The following is a 25,802-nucleotide window of genomic DNA, read 5'->3' on the forward strand; positions in this document are numbered from 1 at the left end:
TTATGCTCAACAGGTTTACTCAGACTGGACTCTTAAATGCTCAAGAAAAAGGCACAGATTAAAAGAGACTCTGATGATTCTTTTGAACACAGCAAATGGGATTGTGTTTGTAAGAAAACAAAAAATACTCTTATGAATTGTATGGGCTGAAAAATGCAAATATTCTTCCCTGTTTCTAATTATTGGCCTTCATTAAAATGAAATTTAAATTAAATTGTATAAACATATGAAATAAAGTCTCAGTATTAGGAAGTTTTTCTTTAGTTTCCTCTATGTACAAATCTTAGTATACAATTTTTACTTTTCATTATACATTTACTACATACTCTTCTCCAAACCGTGTGAGAGCAACTGCAAAATATGTGTTTCATGAAAATGCTTTGCATTCGGAAAGAATCCACCTGCTTTCTTGGCCAGCAGTGCCAATCAGGATTTAGGGAGAGATGATGACAGGTTAGGGAGAGGATCCACTCAAATGTAATCATCCTCTACCGGTTCACCGTTGACATCACAGTAATGGATGAAGATGGCCACCACACGCTGGAATACACCTTTTTTCATCTGGCGCAGTTCTGAGATCTCTTCTCCTATTGTTTCCATGCAGATGTCTGCAGACAGCTGTCCTTTCCTTCGGGGGGCATAAATAGTAGCTGTGGAAGACACATAAGAATAAAAACTAGAATCCTTACTGTAACGAAATTCACAAGCAAGTCTATTTTGCATTAAATGAGGCGAGTCTTGGAAAACAAAGCAAAGAGAAAAATCTTCCATTGAGCAACCACATTTAAGGAGTATTATTCAAGCAGAAAAGGCATTCTGCATCCCTCATATTTAAACTTTTTGATAGCTCCAATACTGATTTCATGTATACAAAGTCCATATGCCTGCGAAGGAAACCCCAACGTGTAACAAAGCCTTCCCCCTGAAATATATCTGACGTACTTTCAGGTTTTCAGTCATCACTTCAATGTTTTATAAACAAGAGCAATTAAGGATAAAGCAGCAGTCTTTTTTTTTTTTTTTTTTTTTATGGCTTTAGCATCATATTTAATCTACTTATTCTTTTAAATCAAACACAGATCCATTTTTTATAATTCAGACTACATACCGAGTCTATGAATCAGTTTCAAATAAAGTCGATGTTTCAGATAAGTTTCAAATTAAGTCTATGAATCAGTTTGAGATCAAATAAAAACAAGACAAATACACAAAAAAAACCCAAACAAAAGAGCAGAGAAAGGTACAGCCAAAAAAGATTTCTTCCTCATCCTCTTGAGCTTCATTCCCTTGAACTGGAGCCAAAACTATGCCAATTAAAAATACCTCTAATGAAAGAGATTCCAAGATTTTCCTAATTAAAGGAAGAACATATTTTTCCCTGCTACCAAGCAAGGTTCTTAATTAAGTCCTAGGAACTGCCCACTCTAATATATTATAAGACAAGCTCCAAAATAGAAAAAGGTGCATCTATCCTAAACTCTAACCCACATCATTTCTGTTCCAGAGTTTTCAAGTCCAGTTCTTCCCTCTTTTCTCACGAGTTTCTGTGAGTCTCAATTCTCTTTGCTGGACTCTCTTCAGCCCACCATAACAACCTTTCATAAAGTAAAGCCAGAAGCTGTAGTCCAACTAAGCTTTAATGCCAGAAAACTCCACAGAACATGAATTGCTGGGACTACACACCACATTAGCCTTGTGCGTGTTTTAAATGCATGCATTCTTCTGGATTTGACAAACTCACCACATTTTTAGGCTAAGCACCAGACAGTTCATAAGAAGTAGAAAACTAAAAAATGAAGGAATGCATGGTCAGCTTAGGACAAAGCAACAAGTTAAAGTTCTTTGAACACATCCAAAAAAAGATTACTCACTTCTTTCATCATCCTCAAAGTCATATCTAGCATAGCTGTTCGGCTCTGCCGTTCTCAGTGATCTCAACCATGGGAAGTCAGTAATCATGGAGTAAGGGGCACCATCCACAATGCCTACAACATAGGATGAGAATATGAAGAGGACAACGTCACTCCTGCAGCATCAGCACTTTTCATAAACTTCACTGATTTTCATAGATTGGTGACTCTAATGCAGAAAAAGCACCTCCTCACTTTAATTCCCCAAAGGTCCTCCCGCTTTCCTCATAATAGCTACTACTTATGTCTCTTCTAAATTGCTGTAAAGTTACTTATCTTAGCAAGAAACTCATCATCAGATTCCAGGTCTCTATAAACACTCACCTTCTAGAGTGTAAATATCTCGTCCCCAAGGGTACTTAGTGTATTTCTTCAGGTCTTCATCAGTTCGTGTAGCTTCAGGGAAGAACTCATATTTAATAAGCTCTCTGGAGAGGAGGAAGAGATTACAGCCAGTAGTGATAGGAAATGTGAAGGCAGGAGGGAGAAAAACCAAATGGGAAATCCTATTACACAATTTTTCCTTTAATAAGCCTGAATCCATAGAAACACTCCTCTAAGACCCTCACACAAACTCAGTATGCAATCCCTTCGCTTTTGAGAGTAACCACAGAGAATATGTAAGGTTTAGATGAGAAACCAATTAAGCTACCTTTTAAGCATAGCCTTCTATCTGTAAGGAACAATCCAACACAGCTGCAACTAAACAAAACCTCAAAAGTAAATGTGCTCTCTTAGTCATTTTAGTGAGAAACCACACCACCAAAACCTGGTTTAGAACAGATAGGTGAGGGCCACTCTATACAGTTCCCTGCTGCTGGAATTTTTGCTCCTCAGTAAGGAGCTGATATGGATTGCACATCACCTTCCCAGAAACTAACCTTCCTTCTTCGAGTAAATCAGTCTCTTTTTAATAAAAAACCCCCTTGTTTTCATATTCAAAGATAGCCTTCAGCCATCTCGACTAATTCAATGTTCTACTGCAATAGTGCTGGATGAAACAGAGAATTCTGCAGTATTTTTACGTGGGTAGGTTTAAGATGTATTTAATACAAAATGTGGGCTGACATTGAAAATCTACCTTACACCATCTAGAATTCAACCTACAACTAACCAGGCTTTTTTATTTGGCTAACAGAATATAGCAAGTCTACAGCTTGACTGAAGTTGAAGCAGCTGAACCTGATTCAGCATTGAGTACCTCTTTTGTAAAGTTACTGAAGGGCAAGTACTCACTGGTTGATATTTGCTATTGTGTCCATCCAGCTCCGAATGCGCACCTTATTGCGGACATTAGGTGGGTTACTGAATTCATGAATTATGCAGATGTGGTAAGGGTAAGGGCCACTAAATATCTTTTGCTCCAGAGTCAGCGTGTCAACCTGTGAAGGGCAGCAAACAGACTCGTAACCAAGAGAAACAAAGGTGTGATTTTAAAGTCAAGAGCAGACATCTACCAACTCCTTCAAATTCTGGGGGAACATATCAAATGAAAAGGAATTTTAACAGCATAAACAACCAAATACATGATTAAGCAGAGTAAAACTTTCTGAGAGCAGCTTTGCCAATGAATCTTTGAGCAGTGGAATTTGATGGGAAATGTCTATTTTCTGATGTGTTTGACAACTCCAATATGTAAATAAACTTCTATAAAATTACATAATTTTTGTTGGGGTCCCCCACACAAGAGGGACATGGACCTGCTCAAGTGAGTACAGAGGAGGCCATGGAGACGCTCTGAGGGCTGGAGCAGCACTGCTCTGGAGACCGGCTGAGAGAGCGGGGCTGGTTCAGCCACAGAAGAGAAGGCTCCAGGGAGACCTTAGAGCAGCTCCCAGTGGCTACAAGAAACCTGGAGAGGGGCTTTGGACAAGGGCCTGTAGGGACAGGACAAGGGGAATGGCTTTAACCTGCCAGAGGGGAGATTGAGATGAGCTCTCAGGCAGAAGTTCTCCCCTGTGAGGGCGGTGAGACACTGGCACAGGGTGCCCAGAGAAGCTGTGGCTGCCCCATCCTTGGCAGTGTTCAAGTCCAGGTTGGATGGGGCTTGAAGCAATGTGGTCTAGTGGAAGGTGTCCCTGCCTGTGCCAGGGGGCTGGAACTGGATGAGCTTTAAGGTTGCTTTCAACACAAACCATTCTGTCATTCTATGATAATGGTCTAAACTACATTCACTTTCTTAGAATTTGTGTCTGGCATCTCTAAGAGCTAAAGCAAGAGATTTGGTTTCAAACAAAAGCTGATTTTGTATCAAATCAGCCCTCCCTCATTGGTCAGGCAAACCAAGCCAGAAATAGAATTTCTCTTCATGAGGGAAGCAGCATCAGAGTATAATACAGAATGCCCTGCTTGGAGTGATAAAGTAAAAAAACCCCAACATTCCAGATCTTAAGTTAAACCCTCTTAATCACTTGTCAAATGACCTCAACAACTCACTAGGTGTCAGTGTTTACATCTGCTACACATAGTCTGGGGGAGGAAACGGTGGCTCCCAAAGAAACAACTGTCTTTGCAACACTATTTAGCATCAGAAGAGGATGTGGCTTGCAGCAAAGCAGTATTCAAAACAGTAACTGCTGTTACTAAATCTAATAGGACATAGTTAAAGATTCCAGATACCTATGTCATGCTTCTGCTTACACATAACGTCAAGCTGACTTAGCGCATCTAGGTTCTTACACTTACTTTTAGTTATTCAGTTTGGAATGAAATCAACGCATCACAATTTTTTACAGGATGTTCCAATGCAATGAATATTGCAAAGAGTAGCATTAAGTCTTAACATTCAGTATCATCCACCTAACACATTCTGCAATAAAAGCCTTGATAGGCTAAAGTTTTAATAAACAAGTTTCTCAGAGCTCTGTTATTGTAACATTTACATTTCTTGGATTAATTGAAAAACACATGAAGCCAAGAGTGGTAAAAGAAATACAAGCAGAACTTCAGGTCTGTTCATGATTAAATGAAAGTTAGTTGTGTACCTGCTGCATTGGACGAAGATAAATGATCCGGTTTCTTTCTGGTGGCATCCTGAGAATCTGATCTAGTACCTGATCCATGTTTAACTTCTTGCACTGAGCGTAGTCAAACCGATTGACAACTGGTGCATTCTCTACTTTCAAGTGTTTCAATACACGGCACCGGGTAGCTATAAATCAACAAACAAAATTGTTAAAAGAAATGAACCTTAGGAGCCAACTGGTTTGAAGGCAAACAAGTAATGTAACTGACAGGCAATTACTGAAGTAGTTTGGCTGGCTGGCAACTTAAGTATATTGAAGAAATAGAATAGCTGTCCATGTCTTCCACACTATGATCAAATTTTTCATTTGTGAATTTGTAAGAAGAGTCCTTTTAAAAGGCTGCGCCAAATTTAATCTAATCATGACCTTCTCGCTTTATTTCAGTTCACAAAGGCCCCTGAAATGCTCTGTGGACTGCCACAATTGAAAACCACTGACTTCAAAATCAGACCAAATATAGAGTATTGTGAAGCAACGGAATGTAAAATAAAGCTATTTCCTTTCTAGTAATGCTGCTCACGTAATAAAAAGTCAGTTCAAAATTAATGTGTGTTCTAAGAAGTATTCTGAAATAAAGAAATTATTTCGTCATTCTCTGCTAAGTAGAGATACCTCATTTCAGAAGAAAAAGTATTATTTAATGTAGATGTTGCAGAAAACAATAAGTAACCCAATGCTTCAATACAGGACTACTCACACACACACCCTGGCATGTGAATCTAATACAGCCTAAGTGCCATAATTGAAAACAGATTTTTTATCATGTCAAGGAGGAAAGTATCATCATGTCAGCTAAAAAAAAATAATCTACAGAAGCAGGAAGAAATGAGATTAAAAACAAGGTATCAAATTCACTTAATCCACTTCCAGTTATTGTATTATCACTCTTCAATAAACATCTCATCTTCCTGTCATATAATTTCATTTGTTGATTTTCAGATGTTAATCTTTATTAAACTTGTTACGACTTACAAGGAAAGAGGCAGCCAAACTGAGAAGCAGTAATATTTGGCATTATAAGCATCAGTCTGACACGTAGCAAAGCAACTGATGAATATAAAATAAGCAGTGGACTGACTTCAATTCTTGCAGAAATCTCTAATAATGCCACATGGAGGAGGGATGCATGACATTAATTACATACCATGTATGAACATCATTTTAGGGCAGTCTTTCAGTACCAAATCTGTTATGCCACAATTGGTCAAGGTGATTCCAACAAGGTTTTTGGATTTCAAAGTCAGAACCTGGTGGGGAAAAAAAAAATAATAAAATAAAAAAAAAAAAAAAAATCTATGACAGGGTGAAAAAAAGACAAAAAAATACTGCCAGACAGAGAAGGTTATTAACTGGATTCTAATCAAACACACCAACCCCACCAACCACCTCACAACACTGTTCTCTCAAAATCACATATTTGAAGAAAAAACACATATCCCAAAATATCTTTTATTCTAACTACAAAAGCTGTAATGCATCCTAAGTAACCAGAAAAACTTTATGGGACACATTCACAAAAGCTATCTTGTATCGGTGAGGTTAAGTTCTTCACTGAACAGAGACAAGAATATAAACACAGGCAGGTTCCTCTACAGCAGAGCTCAGAAGAGAAGTAAAATTAGATGTTCAGAGTCACCCTCTGAAGCAATCTCATGCTCTCTGCTAGAATATAAGCCTTGGGTATACAGTGAAGCCAGACCTTGCAATTTCTCCTCCCATGGCTGATCTTCACTGCAGAAAAATTAACTCATGTTAATTATATAATAAGAGAACTTCCAGTCTGCAAAGTAACAGCTGAGTTGCTGTGTCAAGAGGTAATTATATATCCTGTGTTTCCTTTAACAGCAGTAGCCTGTCATGTCATTTCAAAAACAAATGCCAGAGAACATGTTTTTTTTTTCCCTGCTCCTCAAGAAGAACACTGCGGGAAGGCAGGACTTCATGCAGCACTATAGCCATGAGCATCCGACCAAACTTCAAGTTTACCTTTAGCTTATACTTTGCTCTTCTTGGGCCAAAGTATTGCTGCACCTAACAGAGAAATTTCCTGTATGTGGTTAACACTAAAGAGAGCAGCAACATCATTGATAACTCATCTGGCTCTACACAGAAGATAAACTTGCGTAATTACATCATTCTTCATCGGCATCCCCAGCTAATAAACCTGCAGCAAGTAAAGAAAAAGACCTTACTTGAACATGATCATCTTCAATAACCGGGTCACTTGTACTTGTGGACTTGTCAGCTGTCCTTTTCCGCTTTGTGGTTTGCCGTGGCTTTGGCTTAGCCACCTCTGGGAACAGAAAAGCAGAAAAATCTTTCCTCTGTATACATTCCAGGCTAACAATAGAGGCATTCCCTAGCTGAAAACATCCAGTAAGAACATGTATTTCTTACATAAGCAGTCAAAACACCCGAGTATTGAAACAACTCTCTCTCTTTTCCTTTTACAAAAACCACTTTCAGATTTGTTGCTCAGAATCATTCATACTAAAAAATTTGAGGCAGGGAGGGTGGGCTCTTTATAGATGAAAACACAGGAATACTGAACCTATGAGTTCAACATCACAGAAACATGTGGAGACAAAAAAAGAACAGAAGATGAATTGTTAGGTTACACTTGGTTCTCCTCAGCAGAGAGAATATCTTTGATAAATACGAGAACCGAAATAGCTTTAAATTACATTTTAATGTTCTAAACACTAGAAATAATCTCAAACTACTTGAAAGCCTGCTCTTTATGACTGTCACTAAGTTTTTCCTCATATTGCAAAGGATGCCCAGGTATACAATGCTTTGATGCTCCCAAACTGCTTCTTACTCCATTTCACGCATCAGTGACAGCAAATTCCAGCTTGATTTAAAAGATGAGGCTTTGAAAAGAAATTATGAGAGACGACCACCCTTACTTCCTATAGAGAAAAAAACTGCCCTAGAATTAATTTTCTGTGATTAACAGATCAAAACAAGAACATACTTTACTAAAATTAAGCTTCTTTTGACTTCTTTGTTAAAACATATGGCATGTTCAAAGATTCACAATCAAGACATAAGTGCAAAATATTAGAGACTATATACGAACTACTCCATACTGTATTACCCTTACATTAAAAAAAATCTCTTTTCCTAAGATTATCATCAAATTCCACCAATACATGTAAACTATTCATTAACATGTGGCATTCATTGAGCCCATGAGCTCCAGAATTCAGGCTATTTCTCTAGGGAATCCTCAGGTGAAAAGAGATAATATTAAAGTACTCAACCTGTGGCACCCATGAGTCATTCCCAGGGAATTTTTTTGATAGTTCCTAAAGTATCTACAGATAGTGAAATACTTCCTTAACTTTCCAATTTTGTGTTTAATTGCTCAAGGTTCAGCCTAAGGCCAAGAAATCTTCACAGAAGGTTTACCATAATACACATTTTAAAATGTGAAAAGCTTGCTTCGCTACAAATGCAAACTAAAGCAAGTTTAAAAACTCACATTTTTCACAAGAGTGGCTTACATTTTTACCAAAGTAAAATCAAAATGACACACTTCAGTCATCCTTCACTCAGTCTGTGGTGATAATACTGTTAAAATTTCACTAATATTTGACTTATTCCACTGCTTAATATGAGTAAATAATTTAAGAAGAAAAAAAATACTCCTATCAGACATAGGCTTGTTAGAGGAGCTGAAAAGCAGAATGCCATTTATGCTAGAATAATAGAAAGCGTTCATATTCAAGGCACATTTTTAGACTATTTATGCAAAAAACATTTCCAACTCTGTGACAAAGCATTTTCAGGTTATACTGTAATGAGTTCATATCCTGTGCTAGTGAAGAAAAGCACTGTGACAGACAGGCAGAAGCAGCCTCGCTGCCCTACATATTAAACACAGATTTAAAAGATAAAAATGACAAATTAAGTCTCATATTCTGCCTCAAGCATCAGCTAGTATCTGATGCTATGAAGAGGAAAACAAGTGCGTAAGACATACACATAACTGCATGGAGCTGGGAAAACAGTTGACTTGCATAGGCTAAATATGGGAAATACTGACACATTTTTCTCCACGAGCAGAACAGATCTTTTTCCTGACTAATAACTGAAACATGAAAACAGAGATACTTTCAGAAAGATACCCTAATTTAATACTTAGATCTGACTGACTTCACTTCATGTTTTGGCAATGGATGAGGATAGAGAGGAAATACTTTCTTTTGATTTTTGTAGACTAATTACTAGTCAAAAATGGAGCAAGGTAGAAAACAGACATTTCAAATTTAATAGCAAGATCATTTCCTCAATCTGAGATGCATCTTGCTACAGAACAATATTCTAGGTGATTTAGGTTTCATTAACACCTTGGAACATTAAGATAAACTGGAATGATACTAGGATGTACTGGGTTTGAATCACTCCATCTTAACAGAGATGAACTTGCTATCAATCTTTTTTACCTCCAATGCATACAGTTCTCCAACTAGCACATTTCACTTCTCTGTTTCATTTTACTTGCCAGATATTCTCAGCAAAGAATCCTGGATATATGAGGAAATTATAAAGTGGGCTATGCCAGACTAAGATGATTATTTTGGAAAGCAAGTATGTGTGCAAGAAACAGCAAGTTTGTCTCTCACATCTATTCTTTTCTCCCAACATTTCCAGCTTCATTTCAGCCTTTCGGGATTTTGGTTTTATTTTATTGATTTTTTTTGTTTTACATGATGCGAAGCACAAACCTATTTAATAAAAAGACAATTTTCAACAAGTTTGATCACAATGCCTTATACACTTGGAAGTAGAAGCCAATATGCAGGTGCACAAGCTTGGCTCAATTATAATTATGGCCTTCTTCAATGGTTGATAAAGTATCAGCTACTAACTTTTGCCTTTTTGCTAACATCTGAGCGTACCTGCTGTCTTCTTCCTTTAAAAGAGAGAATTTTAATGGGGGAGACAGTCTTATGTTTCAATGAATAACAGCCTTCACAGGAAGAGAGAAGCTGTCAAAAGAAGTTGCATTTGGTTTTCAAACGAGTAAATCAAACACTGTTTAGCATGTATGAATAACACACAGACACTTGCATGGGGAAAAAAGTCACTGGCACTCTTTCAGAGAGACCTGTTATTTTACCTAGCTATGGCAGTGAAGTCAGTCATTTCCGTTCCATCAACATTCTGACCCTTTGACAAACCACTTAGTTTTAAACTATTAATGAATAAACCTCATGTTTAACTTCAGTATTATCTGTGGGTGTTGCAGCTGTTCAATACTGTCTCATGCCAGCGCAGCAGTTTACTCGGAAATTAATACATACACACAGGTCATACCTGACTCCGACACCAGAGGGACGTGGGACAGCCTGCTTCTAGCTCTTGTTAGTGGTCGGCGAGGATACTCTTCTTTATACTCTACCCCACAGCTCTTTTGCTGTGAGCCTGTGCTCTCCTCCTCAGCAGCAGTCCCACAGGCACTCCCACTAGTCCTCTCATCACTTGTCTCTCCTGGAGGCCTACAGTTCGGCAGAGTCCTAAGTGCAAAATCTGACCCAGTGCTATTTGGTCCATTCCTGCAAGTTCCACTCGTGGATGGGCATTCCCCATCGCAACACCTTCTAGTCCTCTGTTGTGCTTCCCGTGGCTTGTAGCAGGTACACCTAGAACAAACATAGCTCTCCTCAGTCTCTCTGTCGCTGGAATCTTCACTTTTACAAGGTGAGCAGGCACACTGCCTGGATTCATCTCCAGTTGCTGGACTGGTGCCAGCAGAGTGGCTATTAGCTGTCTGTGCACAGTCAGGGCTAGGAGAAACAGCACTGCAGGAGCTGGATGTTCCCGTTGATCCTGTAGCATTACTGCAACCTGGGTAAGAATCTTTGCTTTTGTTCCTTTCAGGCATGTCACTTGCTGCTTTCATGTCTGCTTTAATCTGCTCACTTGTTACTTGACAACCTTTTTCACAGCTGCTTTCCTCAGTATGGAACTGCTTTGTCTGGCCCACTTGGCTGGCACTACATCTCTTCCGCAGGGGTGTCTTGCCTTTACCACTCACTGTAAGAGTTAAGCAAGAGAGAGCAATGAGACAACCTAAACCACAGCTGAAATAAATGCTGAATGCTACTCTGTTAGACACTACTTTAAACAGAAGGCAGCCTAGAGGCCAATGACAAATCCTATCACACCATGCTGCTATCTATTCACATGTTACGGGAACTAATAGTATCTCTACACAGTTGCTGGATCTCTGTAGTATCTTGTAGCTATTTTTGTAGTGATGTGCTAGGGTGTTTGTCAGTAAATGAGACGCATGTTTGCCACAGAGACTAGTATTTTCACAAAGCAGCTAACTGGTTAAAAAGGCCAAAGCACAAAAATATGAAAAACATGCTGCTTATAGGCTTCTGTTTTCTTAAATATGAGGAATAAATCTGAGGAATTAAACATAGATAGGGCTAAAGTTTATGCTTTCGATAACAACCCTTAGCTCCCCTTCCTGGGTATGGAAAGTGGTGCCAATAGGTAACAGTAGTCTCAGGTTACAGATGAATAAAAAACCCCATAGTGAATAGTGCACAAATCACAACTGGAACTTATTGTCTACTGTCTTAATCCTCCCAGCTAATTACACTAAACCAAGCCTGAAAAAAACATTATTGGCACTACAAATATTTATGCAAATTATCTCCAACCACAGGTTATTTCAACTCTCAAACCAGAACTGACATCTACGCTATAAGCACAGCATTCTACAGATTTCAACTTGAAAACTACCACTCTTGTTGAAATGCACTAAAATGACAGGGGGGCTGACGTGTAGGGAGTATGCTAGTTACAACAGGAAGATACTTGATACATTACAGCTTTGATAAACCCTAGGCTTTGCAGAAATTAAACCACATCAGTACATTTCTCAGCCCTACACAATGTATGATATTCATGTTAACTGCTTAATTAAATATTCATTAAGGCTTAATAGTATATGTACTTCATCTGTCAATTACTTATAGATCACAATTCAACCTCCTCCTATCTTGCATATGTACAAAACTACTTCATTTAGAATGCAAACTACAGGAAATAGCATGTCATCTCTGTTGCTGGAAAGGGCATATGTCATACGGCACTGGACCCAGGACTCACGCTTAATGCCACAGATGTGCAGCTTATAGCAAACACTCAAAAGACAGGAAATATCTTTTTCCATGTCCTTCTATAGTTGTCATACTACCATGACGTTCTAGGCCTCTGAATCTGAATGAGTCATAGTAACATATATACTACTACTACTAGTAATATTATATACACACACTGTAATAATCAATGTTGTTCAGAAGTGAAGGCTACACTACTGAACATCAGACTGAGAATTCTAACTAACCCTCAAAGCTCCCATCAAAGTAAAGTTGATCTTAAAGTGTCCCCCCTTCAGGACACTCCCCCAGGGCGACCATGAACCAAAAGTCAGCTTACAACTCTCAGGCATTTGCCCCAGTGATCACATTTTGTTTCAACAGCAATGCTTTGACAGGTGAATCACACAGACAACATAGCTGCAAATTTGGCTTCACAGACAGCATAAATTCTGTGCACTCAGAAATCCAAAAGAAAAGCTCCAGGTTTCTGCATGCAAATCACTGCAGCACCACTATTTCTGTGTTTCTGTGTAGCAAGTATGCGATTGGAGCTGAGATATGTGTCCTTACACCTTCGTTCTAGATTTGTAACAGGAAGAAAAGAGTAGGGGGCAAAGAAACAAGCACGCCTGTGACAAAGCTAGAAATAAAAAAGAACAAGATGGAAAAATTGAAGCTTAGGAATAAACATTGCTTAACAGTGCCCAGGAAACCATCTGTTCCACACCTGAAGTTTCTCTAGTTTCCACTGGATCTCTCCTTTTCTCTTCTCCATCTGAGTAATTCTGTGCAATGCTGTTAGAGATGCAGGCTCTTGAAGTCCCTATGTTTTCTTCCTCATCCTCACTGTCTGAATCATGGACTGTAACTGGTGCTGCTTTTACAACAGGTTGAATGCCACTTGGTCCTGAAAACGGTACAAAAATGCCAACAGTTCATGTAAAAATAAGCCAATCTGGATAAAGGGCTGAAGAACTTTCAGAACTGTTTGAAAAAATGACAAAAGATTAAACTGATTCAACGTAGCCACCCATTCTGTAGCTCCCTCATTAACATCCAAATACGAGAAGAGCAAAACAGTGCATTTCAGCATTAAAGTGTTCTAGTTTGGAAAAGGAAGAGTGTCACAATGTAAGACAAACCAGTGGTTTTCTGTAATGTTTCTCTGCTTGAACAGTTTAAAGGTTCTTCCACAATAGCATGAGTAACAGTACAACCACGTATTACAAGCAGTCCCTGAAACCTCCACCACAAAGGCAGAAATGTCGGTCAGAACATCTGCAATTATCCTTCTAAATCCCACGACGAGCAGTGGGAAGGAAAAGCATGAACTATCAAGCTCCAGTACAAATGTGCTTTTTTAGTTACCTCTCTTGGCTACTAACCAAAGGCATTAGCCCATAACTATGATGTATCTGCCTGTGAATAACACGAGTAATGAACATGAAGTTAAACAACCTTTTCAGGAGTTATTATGAAAAAGCGAACAGATTCAGCATATGCATGTGTCACTTCATGTTGTTGTCTAATTAGTAGAAAATTATGTTGTCCAGCAAACAGTGGCTATAAAAGAAATTAAGACTTCCTCATGTCATTAATGTGTGTCACTAATGCAAATTAAATTAACACTGGAACAAGTTGTTCTGGCTTGGAGGGAAAAAAAGAAAAGGCAAAAAAGAATCCACATGCTGCAGTGAAAGAAGTCAGGCCATTAACACCAACACAGGAACATGATGAGCTCATTCAGCCCTTCTGAGTCTTTTATTATACTGGGCACAAAAATAACACTTTTAAGATCAAGATACTGTACTCCATATGTAAAAGAAAACTGGAGAATGTAAAACGGGCTTTAGAGCAGAGTAGATTTCTTCATAGCAGTAAGCTGTGTTAGCAGCATTACTCCAAACACACCAGACAACTCAGCCGAAGAAAACCATCCAAAACCAGACTTATTCTGAAAAGTTTAACCCCTCTCAAGAAGGGGATACCAAAAGGTAATTTTTTTCCAAACTCAGAGTTACCTGCTTGCTCTTCGTCAATCTCCATAGGAACAACAGCCTGACTGTGAACTGGGAGCTCACTGGGGCCCTGCCCAGCAGCCATCCCTTCTTCCTGTGCCACCTCCTCCATCTCATTCAATGCTGAAAAGATTAAAGTGAGGTCAAGAAGAGGAAATATAAGGAACAGAGCTCACAAGCATAGGAGGAATTCAACCAGCACCCACAGAGAGTCAGAGAATCATCAAGAAGTAAGGAACAGCTGCCTTGACTCCTTCAGTGAGTCTCTAGGCTGCACTGTCTCTCATAGATTTGTTCTACATCTCTCCAGCCAAGGCCCCATCCTAATTTTTGGGGTTTACTTCTCCCAAATTTTCCACTCCTCATCAAAAGTCTTGTTCTACCGCAGTGAGCAGCATAACCAGGATGACTTCTGCCTTTGCTGGTGAAGTTTAAAAATATACCATCTGACACTGTGATGTACTCCCAGCTCTGACCAGAGGAGCCTAGAAAACACTTCATGCTCCCACAGACGAGTATCACATTGAAACTCTACATTGCCAACATTGTACTGACACGTATCATTGAATTGTAATGTGCCTCTAACAACTATTAGATACAGTACAAAGACAGCTTTTATCTCACAGGTATCAGATGTGCAGACAGCCCTCAGAAGAGATTAGTTACGTACCAGGAACCGAAAAAGCCACAAGCTTTCAATGTATATTCCTGTCTTCTCTAGGACCCTACATAAGCGGCAATGAAAATAAAATCACTTCCTACAAAGGATCCAAAGATCAGAAATTACCCTCGGCTGCAATCTGCTGCTCTTCCACTTGACCATCTTGCCGCAGCTCATTGTCCTCATTCTGGTCATTCGGGTGTTGGTGGTTGTTGTGGTGGATGTTTGGATTATTGTTGTTCTGGTGGTTGTTGTTGTTGTCATTGTCATTGTTAGAGTTCTGATTGCTGACGAGGGCAGATGAGACACCAATTCCTGTGCCTGCACTTAGGCCCACACGAGCACAACCCTGAAAGCAAAGAGCAACTATTAAGACTTGAAAACACAGACACATTATCTCAACAAGGTATCCTAATGCCCACAGAAAAAGCATTCTGTCATTAGTATCCAGGATAGCAGAATAATATGCACGTGAAGAACAGGGAAATTGTCCCTAATACTTCCTTATGCTCCACATTGCAGAGGTCTATTTTAAGTTGGGCAACCCAGAAAACTTACACTATGTTAAGCTCCTAATGAAAGGGAACTCCACAAAGCATATAATCTTACTTTATTAAATGGTATTTCATTTGCTATGAAATCATATTACATCAATACAAATAGCAGACTATATAGTCTTCCCAGAACACAGTAGCCTCGAGATAGAATTAATGATCAAAGAAAGCAGGTTTTTATGTAGGCAGTTTTCATTATGTTACAACAGCTGATACAGAGATTTGTGTTACAGTGTGGGAGAGGGGACAACATGAAGAAATAAAATTCCCAAGCCCTGAAAGGACTCCAAAAGGGGAAAAGTGCCCCCATTTCACACACTACAAAATCTTCAAAACCTCTTAGCATTGTAAACAAATCCCAATGTGTGAAAAAAATCATATAAAAAGCAGCGGCAAAATGAAGTAGCAGCAGAGACCTCAATAGAAACACAGAATCAATGCCAGTCTTATTTCCTGGTCACATATTCATACAAGATCATACCTTGCCACTGCTCCCGTCTGTAGAAGCAGCATCATTCTCCCTAACATATCATGACAACAGCAACTGCAAACCAAAGTAATTTATTTACCAAGCTATTTAATTAATGACAACTTTTAACAGAATGCATAACAACTGGAGCTCACGATATTTCCAATGAGCTGGCAACAATAAAAAGCAAAACTATTCCCTGACTCACCTTAGGAGGTTCACGGAACATCTGGTCCAGAGAAATAAACTCTAAGCTTGGCAATAACTCAATGAACTGACTAAAAGAATCTAGCTTTATCGCATGGCATCGCACCAGGGTGAGGTCAACGAGTCGGGTCCACCTTGAATGATCTGCAGAAGAGAAGAGATGCATTTCCTGAAGGATTCCTATCTCAGTTTTCACTACGCCCTTTTCAGATTTGAGAGTAGGCATCTTTTGTATCTCCATTCTGAATGTTACCAGCATCATTATGGTTCCAAACCATCAGTGCATCATCTACTGCACTTACTAAGACATAGAACACGCAGTACTATGAACAGAATAATTCTGGTTTAGTGTCACCCCAATTCATATAAAATCTCCAAAATTTCAAAGGTGTGCAATACCTGTGATCCAATTATTTGGGTTATGTAGATGTGGGCAGTTGTAAATGACCAGATACTTGATGCAAGAAAAGACTTCATTTACAGCCTTCATACCAATATCTGTAATAATTCCCGGATTTTCAACCACATCAGCCAAGCCATACTTCACTAAGTCTCCATTGGTCATTTTACCTGTGGAAAAGATAGTAGCAAATACAGCAGTGAATTTCAGAAACTTGTCTTTTATGGCATGATTTTCTAACTCCCTATTTTAGTCCAATTTTGCAAAATGGATCAGGTTATTACTTCAGTTCAATAAAGCTGAGTCTTTCCCCATTTAATTTCAGGAAGTGAAGAAAAACATATGCTGAGGCTGTATGAGATCAGCAGCCTCAACATGGATACTTTAATATTCTTTTTAATCACTCATAGAAAATGACTGAAAACACAGCAACTTATTTAATCCTTATATTTGTCAAATAATTTATATACATAAAAAAAATTACATACACTGTAGTAAAAACTCATCTACATATCCTAGATGAAGAGTTTCAAACTGTGGAAATTCCAGTTCAGCCATCTTCAAAGCAGAAAAGACACCATCTTTGGTCAAGGAAGGCTGGATCCGCACTTCATGCAACCTGAATGCAATTAAGAATTGCTCCTATTAAAAGGCATGCCAAAACAATTGCCATAGAAATCAGTCAAGAAGATGCCCTCTCATAATAAAATGAAAACATTCTTTCAACAATGGCAGGATTAAGAGGATATTTGTTCTATTTATATGGCAGTATTTGTCAGCTACAGAGCAACATTGTGAGGATAGCAGCATTGCGCTTTTCAGATATCAGTCAAGGCAGCAGCTTATGACACAAAGGGATCCCGAAACAGACATAACTCCAGTTATTTTAACCAAGGAATACTCCCGTTACGTAAAGTTTAAATTTTTGAGGGTGGTTCTGCTTCTTCATGTTCTTGAACTTCATTACTAAGATACTTATTTTGAAAACGAAGGGGGAAAAGAAAGATCTGACGGCCCATACCTTCGTGCAGCAGTTATGATGAGGTAGCCAAGATCCACTTCAAGTGCATTCTTGCAAGCTCCCAGAACTATAGTGTGCAAATTCCTAAAACCACCTGACAAATGAAAAAAACCCAAAACATTCTTTCACTTCAGTCACAGATCAAACCTCAAGCCTTATACATTTCCACCACTGTTGTCTTAACAATTAACATAACACATCTCTTTTAGGAAAACAATACAAACACATTTGCATCCAACTCCCCTCCAATCCTGCTAGTTTGATTCACCAACACATGCAGCTGGAAGCCTACCAATCAACAGTTAACTGCAGCTAAAAGATCGAAATGATACTCAATACAGAAATAAATTTAGCACTATAACCACAGTTCCAAATTTGATACCTTTAAAATAATGATTGAGAAAGGATATGCAAGAGACAAAAAAGCTAAGCCTCACATTACCCTCCAGTATTTGCTAATATTTTTATTCATTTATGCCCTGGGTTCAGCTGTAGCAGTCATTTTTCTCCTTCTTAGTAGCTGGTGCAGGGCTGTGGTTTTGACTTTAGCCTGAGAACAGTGCTGATAACACACCGATGTTTTTAGTTGTTGCTCAGTAATGCTTACTCGGATCAAGGACTTTTTCAGTCTCATGCTCTGCCAGTGAGGAGGGGCACGGGAAGCAGAGCCAGGACACCTGACCCAAACTAGCCAAGAGGGTATTCTATCCCACAGCACATCATGCCCAGTATAGAAACTGGGGGGAGTCACCCGGAAGGCCCAGATTGCTGCTCGGGACGGGCTGGGTATCAGTCGGCGGGTGGTGAGCAATTGTACCCTCTCCCCTTGTTATTTCCCTTATCATTATTATTATTGGTGGTGGTAGCAGTAGTAGTTTTGTATTATACCTCAGTTGGTATTATTTAATAATAATAATTGCTGGACTGTTCTTATCTCAACCCATGGCATTTACATTCTTTCAATTCTCCTCCCCATCCCTCCAGGAGTGGGGGGGGAAGGAAGCGAGGGGTGAGCAATGAGCAAGCAGCTGCATAGTTCTGAGTTACCAGCTGGGCTTAAACCATGACAATTTGTTTGAAGTATGAAGGACAAGAAGTTTCATACCCGATCTCCAGCTGTCTTCTACCACATGCTGGATAAGTCCTCCAAGAAATGGAACACGAACCAGCTCTAAATGCTCCAAATTTCGAGCAGACGCCAGGCCTGTCACTAGAGGAACATACTTCAAAGAATTTGTGGGTCCTACATAGAACAAACCAATACAAAGAAGGTTGTTCACTTAACAATACTGAACGTATCATATTAGAGAATTAAAAAATGTCCACATATATCCACCTAGGTCACGAAGTCAACAGAACTACACAGCACCAGATAATGTGCAGGAAAGGGATACATTTCTATCCAACACCATAAACACAACGACTGTTTTCAGAAACATCCCCTCCATGTGTGAATCCCTCTTACCAGCACAGTTCCTCATGACAAAGGCGCGTAAGCTGATACAAAGGAAATCTTTAAAAGGCTGTGGTTTGGTGAGCCTCACCCACTTCAAATAAAGGTGCCTCAGCATTGGGATACAAGGAATCTCAGGGACATTCACCCCTATAAACAAACATAAACAAAACAAACAATTTAAACAAGCTTTAAACTATGAACTCCAGGATCAAGTTCTTTGGATTTACATTATGGCTTTTAAAAGGAAGTCTTCTCTTTGCTATGTGGCATGTGAGAAAAGCTGTGAACATTTTAAACACCTCAATTTGTCAACACAGCTTTTCTAGATTTTGCCCTGTGGACCTGTTATCATGTATACAGCAACTAATATTTTAAAAATGCCACATGCCAAGTTCCCTCTCTTAAAAAAGAATTACAATCTTGCAGAGTCTCAAAGCCTTTAAATCCCACTGTGTTGAAGCCAACTACTTCACCATTACACTCACCTACTAAGTGCAAAGTCTGAATTTTAGCTCCTATAGGAATTTTCAGCTTGTTCTCAGGAGGAATTGGAAAAGCACCATTACGATTACGAAACTTCCCTAAAATGTGAACTTGTGGCATGTATGTCCAAATAGCTTCCACCAGCTCTAAATGAGAGGTCTCAACACCCTGGATAAAAGGAAGCAAAGCAAATGCTCTAACACCAGTTCAAGAAACAACATCCTCTTAACCACGTAAACTTCTCAATAACACACCATACATAATGCAGTGTGTTATTTCACTCTGAATTTGTAGCAAGACTTGTCTTTTCAAAAGCAGAGGAATCAGAGTTTTATTTCTGCACTTAAGAGCACCTGTGATTCCCACTGGTGCAACTGAAAATAGTACTCATTTGCAAATATGGTCACAATTAATTGCTACTCTGCACAGCCCGATCTGAATACGAAGCCCAGGTTTGAACACAAAGCCCTGTAAGCAATGAGTCCCTGCCACATTTCTTCTGCTCTGTTAACATGCCTCACCTCAACTGCTGAAGGAGGTTCTCTCTCAAGTCTAACCACTCACCAGCAGATTTGGACAGGCCTGCAAAGCCTCTAAAACTCCAGGAATGCTGAAAGCTTCATGGCCACGGACTCTGCGTCTTTCAAGATACCTGGGATGAAGACCATAAAGTTGTTCAATGTCTGGCATCTTCCTCAGCAGCGTTAGGAAACTGGAATCAGTGAAACCTAAGATGACAACAACAGATTTGGCATTTGTGTGACAGCAGACACCTAGCTGTAAAGGGAAAGCCAAATACATTGTTCTCTTTACATGGTGGTATAAATTCTACAATCTTGAAAGATGTACTCAGTGAAGCAAGAGCTTGTCTTCTGCTTCCAGAGTCTAGAAATCAAGACCTACTACTATTCTGGCTTGAGTTTTGCAGGCTTGTTATAGGTTTCCTTCATCAGAATTGCATGGCTGCAGGGTTAACTATACTTTCTCCCTTCTCAGACGAAGCACCTCTGCAGACTGTCAGGCTTTTGTCTTTGTCTTTCCTGATATACCATTTATCAACTACAAGGCTCAAAAATGCCCAGCTGGATCATTTATATGCAGTTCAGCACTATTCACCACAGCTCATAGTTCTCAAAGAAACAGGACAGTTTCTTAAAGCAAAGCACTTCATTCTACCATAAGACAACAAAAAAAGGATTTTAAACTAGTAAGTTACCTTATTTACAGCTATCTTAGGCTAGGTCTAACCACCTACCTGGTATCAGTCTTAATAAATCTAATTGCGCAGGTCTGCTAACTTTTAGAATTCACTCACTTCGCTCTCTCCCCCAACGAATCCCAGCAGTGTAATTTAAATCCAACAGAAATCCTAATACTCACACGGTTGACCTAGGTTGCCAAATTTATCTATTGATCTGAAGATGGCTTGAGGTGTGACATCAAAACTTATTTATTCTTACATTGTTAAGTGTTGGCAGATGAGTTGCTCTCTCATTCCACTGTATTTTTTCCTGCCTGCATGCAAACAGCCTCTTCTTGGTTTAACCCTTGGATAAACTCCCTTACAATAATCAGACAAACACAGGTTGTATTTACAGATTGCTACAGAAAATCCCTGTTTCTGCTACAGCAATATCCAATATATACATACGCACACACACACAAACATACACATATACAGATGAGTTTTCCAAACCGCTTACTCAAGGAGACCACCCAAATCTCACAAAAGTCAAAAGGAATTAAACACCTAACTCCCTTTAGTGCTTTTGAAAATTTACCCTGCATACATCATTATAAATGGCAGCACAGCATAGGCAGTTTTGATCAACACCACTTTAATGCTGTATCTTGAGAAAGTGTATTACTCACCAGTGGGCATGTATTCCCACCAACGGCCCGCACATAGGTCCACAACCTTCACTACTCGCAGATAAAGAGTGACTGCCTCCTTCAGCTTCCGGGACAGGCATTCCATGCACATGATATCCTGCAAGGGAAGGTACCTTTGGGAGAGGAAAAAACACCCCTCTGATTTATCAAAGGTGGATCCTTTTCAACTTTTGCCAAACTAAAGAACATCCCAAGCATGACTTCACAAATTCGTCTATTTCTAACATGTGATAATACTAATTCAAACAGAATTGTCAGATTGCACTTTAATAAAGCATGAAATTTTGCTTAGCAGAAGTTCAATTTTTGACATTGAATATAAGCATTTGAGGTACAAGTATAATATTAAAATGGAGAAATGCTTTAGTTCTCTATTAAATACTGCTGACCGAACCACTTGCCACAATAGTTTCTACACGGTTTAATTAAAGGTACTTTAATTTTCTAGTACACACTAGCTACTGTTTTTAAAGAACTTGTCCATACGGCATTACGTTTTGAGTATAATAAGCATGAGTGAACATCTTGGAGAAGGACTGTGCTGTAGGGAAGATTATATGCTCATTCATGTTCCCTTCTGCACACTGGAAAGCAGATGAAACAATTTCAAACCTTGCACCTCAACTATGTACTACCCGAGATATATTTCTGCACTGAAATTGTTATTTAAACACTTGTTACCACACGCTGGTGAACAGAATTAAATATTTCTTCTTTGCTCTATCATTCATAAAAAATAATTTTCTAAGCATCCAAATTAATTCTGCATCTGAAATAAACATGTATCACCCATTTTTATCCAGTTTTTATCCACCAGTTCACTCATGGTACATCTAAACTTTTTGAATACTATGTGACACAAGCATCAATCCAGGCAAGACTGGGAAAAAATAGAAAACACTATAAACAATAAATTGACTTCTGACAAGCCACTCACCTAAAGATGTGGCAAAGCACTTCATGAGAGAGTTGGTTCATGTAATCTTTTGGCTCATCAGCTTTGGTAGACTCGGAGCCTTCCCTGTTCACTAAGCACGGCTTCACATTTTTCCGCCGGGGACCCATATTTGCAATGGTTTCTGATGAAAGGAAATGTTTACAATGTTATGTAAATTCAGTGCAACTGAAAGAGAAAAGGACAGAAAGTAGAGGAAGAAACACCACTTAAGTTTTGTTTGCTGGAAAAAACCCAACAAAACAGCAAAATGTGCCAAAAGACAAGAGCCAGTACAGATGAATTAAATAACAAATAGAAAAATTCTTCTGACAAGTTAGTTTTCCTAGCAGGTGAGGTCTCAGACATTAGATAAACTAGGCAGTCCCTCTAAGCTAAGGGAAATTGACAAAAAGGAAAATCGCTACGGGTTTAATCAAAGATCAATTCTTTTGTGTGAACAAAATGTCTTCAGAAATACTATCCTGTGATCAAGACAAATCAGAGAAAAGCCGTGCAGAGACTACAGAGGTTACCAAGCAAATACCAACTAGACATTCTAGTGAAAAAGAAAGCTCAGAGTTTCTGTCTGGCAGAAAAATACATAATTTTCCTTTTAGAAAAAATGGGCTTCTACTGATCATTCAAAAAAAAAAATTCTCTATTAAAGATCCTCAAACCAGCTCTTCTTAGAGGTTAGAATATCAAATAAAATATTCAGGTTGCTTAGTTAAAGATCAAAGCCCCAGAAAAACTGAAAGACCTTGCCTCAGCAACAATGTGCAGGATATCCTCTCCTCTTTACTGAATTAGTGTGTTCGTGTCCATATTGTTCCTGCAGCACACAATACAGGCAGAGAAGGACTGAAATAACAATCGTATGTTTCATTTGAAAACATACAAATCTATTACAAGAAGTAACTAAAATAAACACGAACTTAATATTAACACTAGAATAACTGAGTTAACACCTCATGCAGACGAACAGCATGAGAAATGGCTTCACTACTGCTTTTTAGCTAAGGAATGCTTTCTGGTAAGTAGAGTAAAGCATCATTAATGCAGTAAACCTGTTTAGCAGGTTGAATACTAAAATTCAGTGGAGAAACAACTTTAAAAAAAGATCAATTCTGGAAAACTTAACAGAGATGCTTCTGTTACACCATTCACTGTGATGTAAAAATACCACAGTGTTTGCTTCACATTATGTGGAAGTGGCAACCGACAAGAAAAACAAAGTACCTCATGGAAGTAAAAAACAAAAGTGATTTCTATGCTGACATAAAATTTGAAATATTGATAACCTCACTGTGATCTAATCATTGAAGAACATGTGCTTTCGCATATTTACATATGCATTTTAAATTAACAACTGTATCTTGTCATAATTAGTTTTATTTTCAAATGGTGATATTAAAAACCTAAATTAGCACCTTCTGCCCATGAATAGCACCAAATGTGTCTCTGCTCCTCTGGACTGGCTGGAACTTTTCCAGCCAAAGCTAAAGACGCTGAGTTTGTTGCCTGTACACACACTACCCTTCTTTTTGGTGCATACTGGAAGGGGTCAGTATGTTCATAATACTGCATTGTAATGTTCAACCTCACAAAGCCAAAAATTGACTTCAAACTACTCATAAGATTGGATTCTGATGTTACACAGAGTATTACACAGAGTCCCAGTGAATGTCACCTGACAACTTAATTTGAACAGAAGTTAGGACACCACATAAAAAATTCTAGATTGATGGAGACACACGATGGAGGACAATACAGCAGTATCTAAAGGACAGCATTAAAACGACTGTGATATAAGTGAAGAGAGAGAAAGATTAACAATTAACAATTAACAGACTGGCCAGCATATAAGGAAAAAGTCTGAAAGAATCCTGTAAGATTTCAATGCAACGAGCACAATCTGCCCCCTGAGTGTGCACTGTAGCTTAGTTAGGCTCCTGCCATAAAGCAAAGGGGAAAAAGAATGACCTAGTCTCTTATGAGGCAGCAGTTTCTAGAAAACAGATGCTCCTCTTGACACTATTTTCAGCTAACGTGTGCAGCTTTAACATCTCACTCTACATTACGAAGCTGACCTCATTAAAAACCAGCAACAGCAACGAAAAAAAAGCCCTCAACCTAAAACCCCCACCCTTCAGATATTTAACAAAGGCTGACAAAACAGAGTTTTGCTCTCTCACACTCAATTCACAAGTCTGTGTATGAAACAACAGCTCAATGGTTAGTAATTACCACACCGACTTTAAAAAGGTTAAAACCCCCCGGGGAGATCCGCCGAAAGGGCCGCTTTAGAGAAAAAGGCGGAGAAAACAGCTAGGAACGGCCTGGCAGGCGCTAATTTAAGGGGTGTTTCCTTACAACCTAGAGGAGCAAAACCAACAACAACAAGTTTATTTTTGCTGGATAAGCGATACAAAAGCAGGTTTCCCCACAGCCGCCTTCGCTGCACCAGCCCAAACGGCGCCGTTCCCTCAGCGGGGAAGGAGGGGGACATGGGGCGGCAGCCGCCCCTAACGCGGCGTCTCAGGGCTTCCCTTCTCCCCGCAGCAGCGGGAAGGGCAGCGGCTCTCCTCGGGACCTGTCACACCGGAGAACGGCACCCACCGGCCCCGGGCCGGGCCGCCCCAAGGCCGCGGTGCTAGACACCGACAGCCCCAGATGGTGAAGGGAGACAGCGGCACCGCTCCGCCGCACCGGGCCCGCCCACCGCCAGAGGATAGGGGGCAGCAGCCCCCGGCTCACAGGGTCCCGCCGCCAGCCCGCGGCTCCTTACCTGTGCTCAGCGCCGCCCTGTTATTGTGGCCGCAGGGGCTGGGTTAACCCCGGCTGCCGCTTCCTGCGCATCCCCTTCCGCCAGCGCCGCCGAGGTTCCGGTCCCGCTTCCGGAGCCGGCCATGTTGAGGGCAGCGACGGGCGGGGCTTTGCTGCCGACATGTTGAGTGTGGCGCCGCGCCCGCCATGTTTAACGCGTCCCCCTCAGGGCCGCCATGCCGGTGGTGGCCGCAGCCCGGCCGGTGACAGGGCAGAGGGATCCTGGTCAGACCCCCGAGAGCATCAGGTGCCAGCTGAGGTACAGGGGCTTAAACTGGGTATTTTGAAAGGAACTAAGGAAACCCTGAAAGATTTGGTGGTGAGTTCTGGCGCGACAACAGCGACTCTACCTGTGTGGTACCCGTGAGGCGCTGTGGGTTAAAACAGCTCACATGAGGACCCTGAAGTCACTTTGCACACATATGGAGAGAAGTGTGATTTATTAAACTTATACCCTAACCCACAGTTCTGTATGAACTGACAGGCGGTAGTGATACATTATCTGCAGGGGCTTTAGCCTGGCCCCAGGAGTCCTGCTAGCTGCCTTTGCCAACGTGTATTTGCAGCATTTTGTAGGTCTATATTTAGGCCATTTTTTATTCAGTGCATTTGGATTGATCCCAGCAGAAATCACAATTTACTAAACATCTTGGAGGCATATTTCATGATTTCATGTAAACCCCAAGGAATTGAGTAACAAAGCCCATTTATTACCAAGCAGACTATTAGTGGTTTATTGTGAAGGCCAGCATACAAAGAGTCAGTTACTGGTCTAATGATCATCCCAGAATAACCCACAACACTGCAGTGAAAT

At 39.9% G+C, this 25,802-nt stretch overlaps 1 protein-coding gene across 3 annotated transcripts; it reads right to left on the minus strand.

The window, feature by feature from the left end:
* Positions 1-25,036, minus strand: FBXO38 (F-box protein 38). Of its 3 annotated transcripts, XM_030503964.1 has the most exons (22): positions 24,951-25,036; positions 22,163-22,304; positions 21,205-21,338; positions 19,897-20,060; positions 19,335-19,500; positions 18,859-18,996; positions 18,499-18,636; positions 17,394-17,487; positions 16,861-16,991; positions 16,372-16,542; positions 15,974-16,116; positions 14,869-15,091; positions 14,085-14,204; positions 12,791-12,970; positions 10,262-10,981; positions 7,129-7,229; positions 6,081-6,183; positions 4,895-5,061; positions 3,147-3,292; positions 2,235-2,338; positions 1,872-1,985; positions 1-650 (listed from the first exon to the last, which is right to left on the minus strand). In XM_030503964.1, exons 2-22 carry the CDS (start codon positions 22,288-22,290, stop codon positions 472-474), a joined length of 3,564 nt encoding a protein of 1,187 aa, XP_030359824.1. In that variant the 5' UTR covers positions 22,291-22,304; positions 24,951-25,036; the 3' UTR covers positions 1-471. The 3 variants fall into 3 exon arrangements, with proteins under 3 accessions (XP_030359824.1, XP_030359825.1, XP_030359826.1); XM_030503965.1 differs by lacking the exons at positions 22,163-22,304; positions 24,951-25,036 and having other exon boundaries at positions 19,897-19,984; positions 21,205-21,284; XM_030503966.1 differs by lacking the exons at positions 19,335-19,500; positions 22,163-22,304; positions 24,951-25,036 and having other exon boundaries at positions 19,897-19,984; positions 21,205-21,290.
* Positions 25,037-25,802: the final 766 nt, after the last annotated feature.

Source organism: Strigops habroptila, chromosome 12 (assembly GCF_004027225.2).
Source record: "Strigops habroptila isolate Jane chromosome 12, bStrHab1.2.pri, whole genome shotgun sequence".
Taxonomy (NCBI): Eukaryota; Metazoa; Chordata; class Aves; order Psittaciformes; family Psittacidae; genus Strigops; species Strigops habroptila.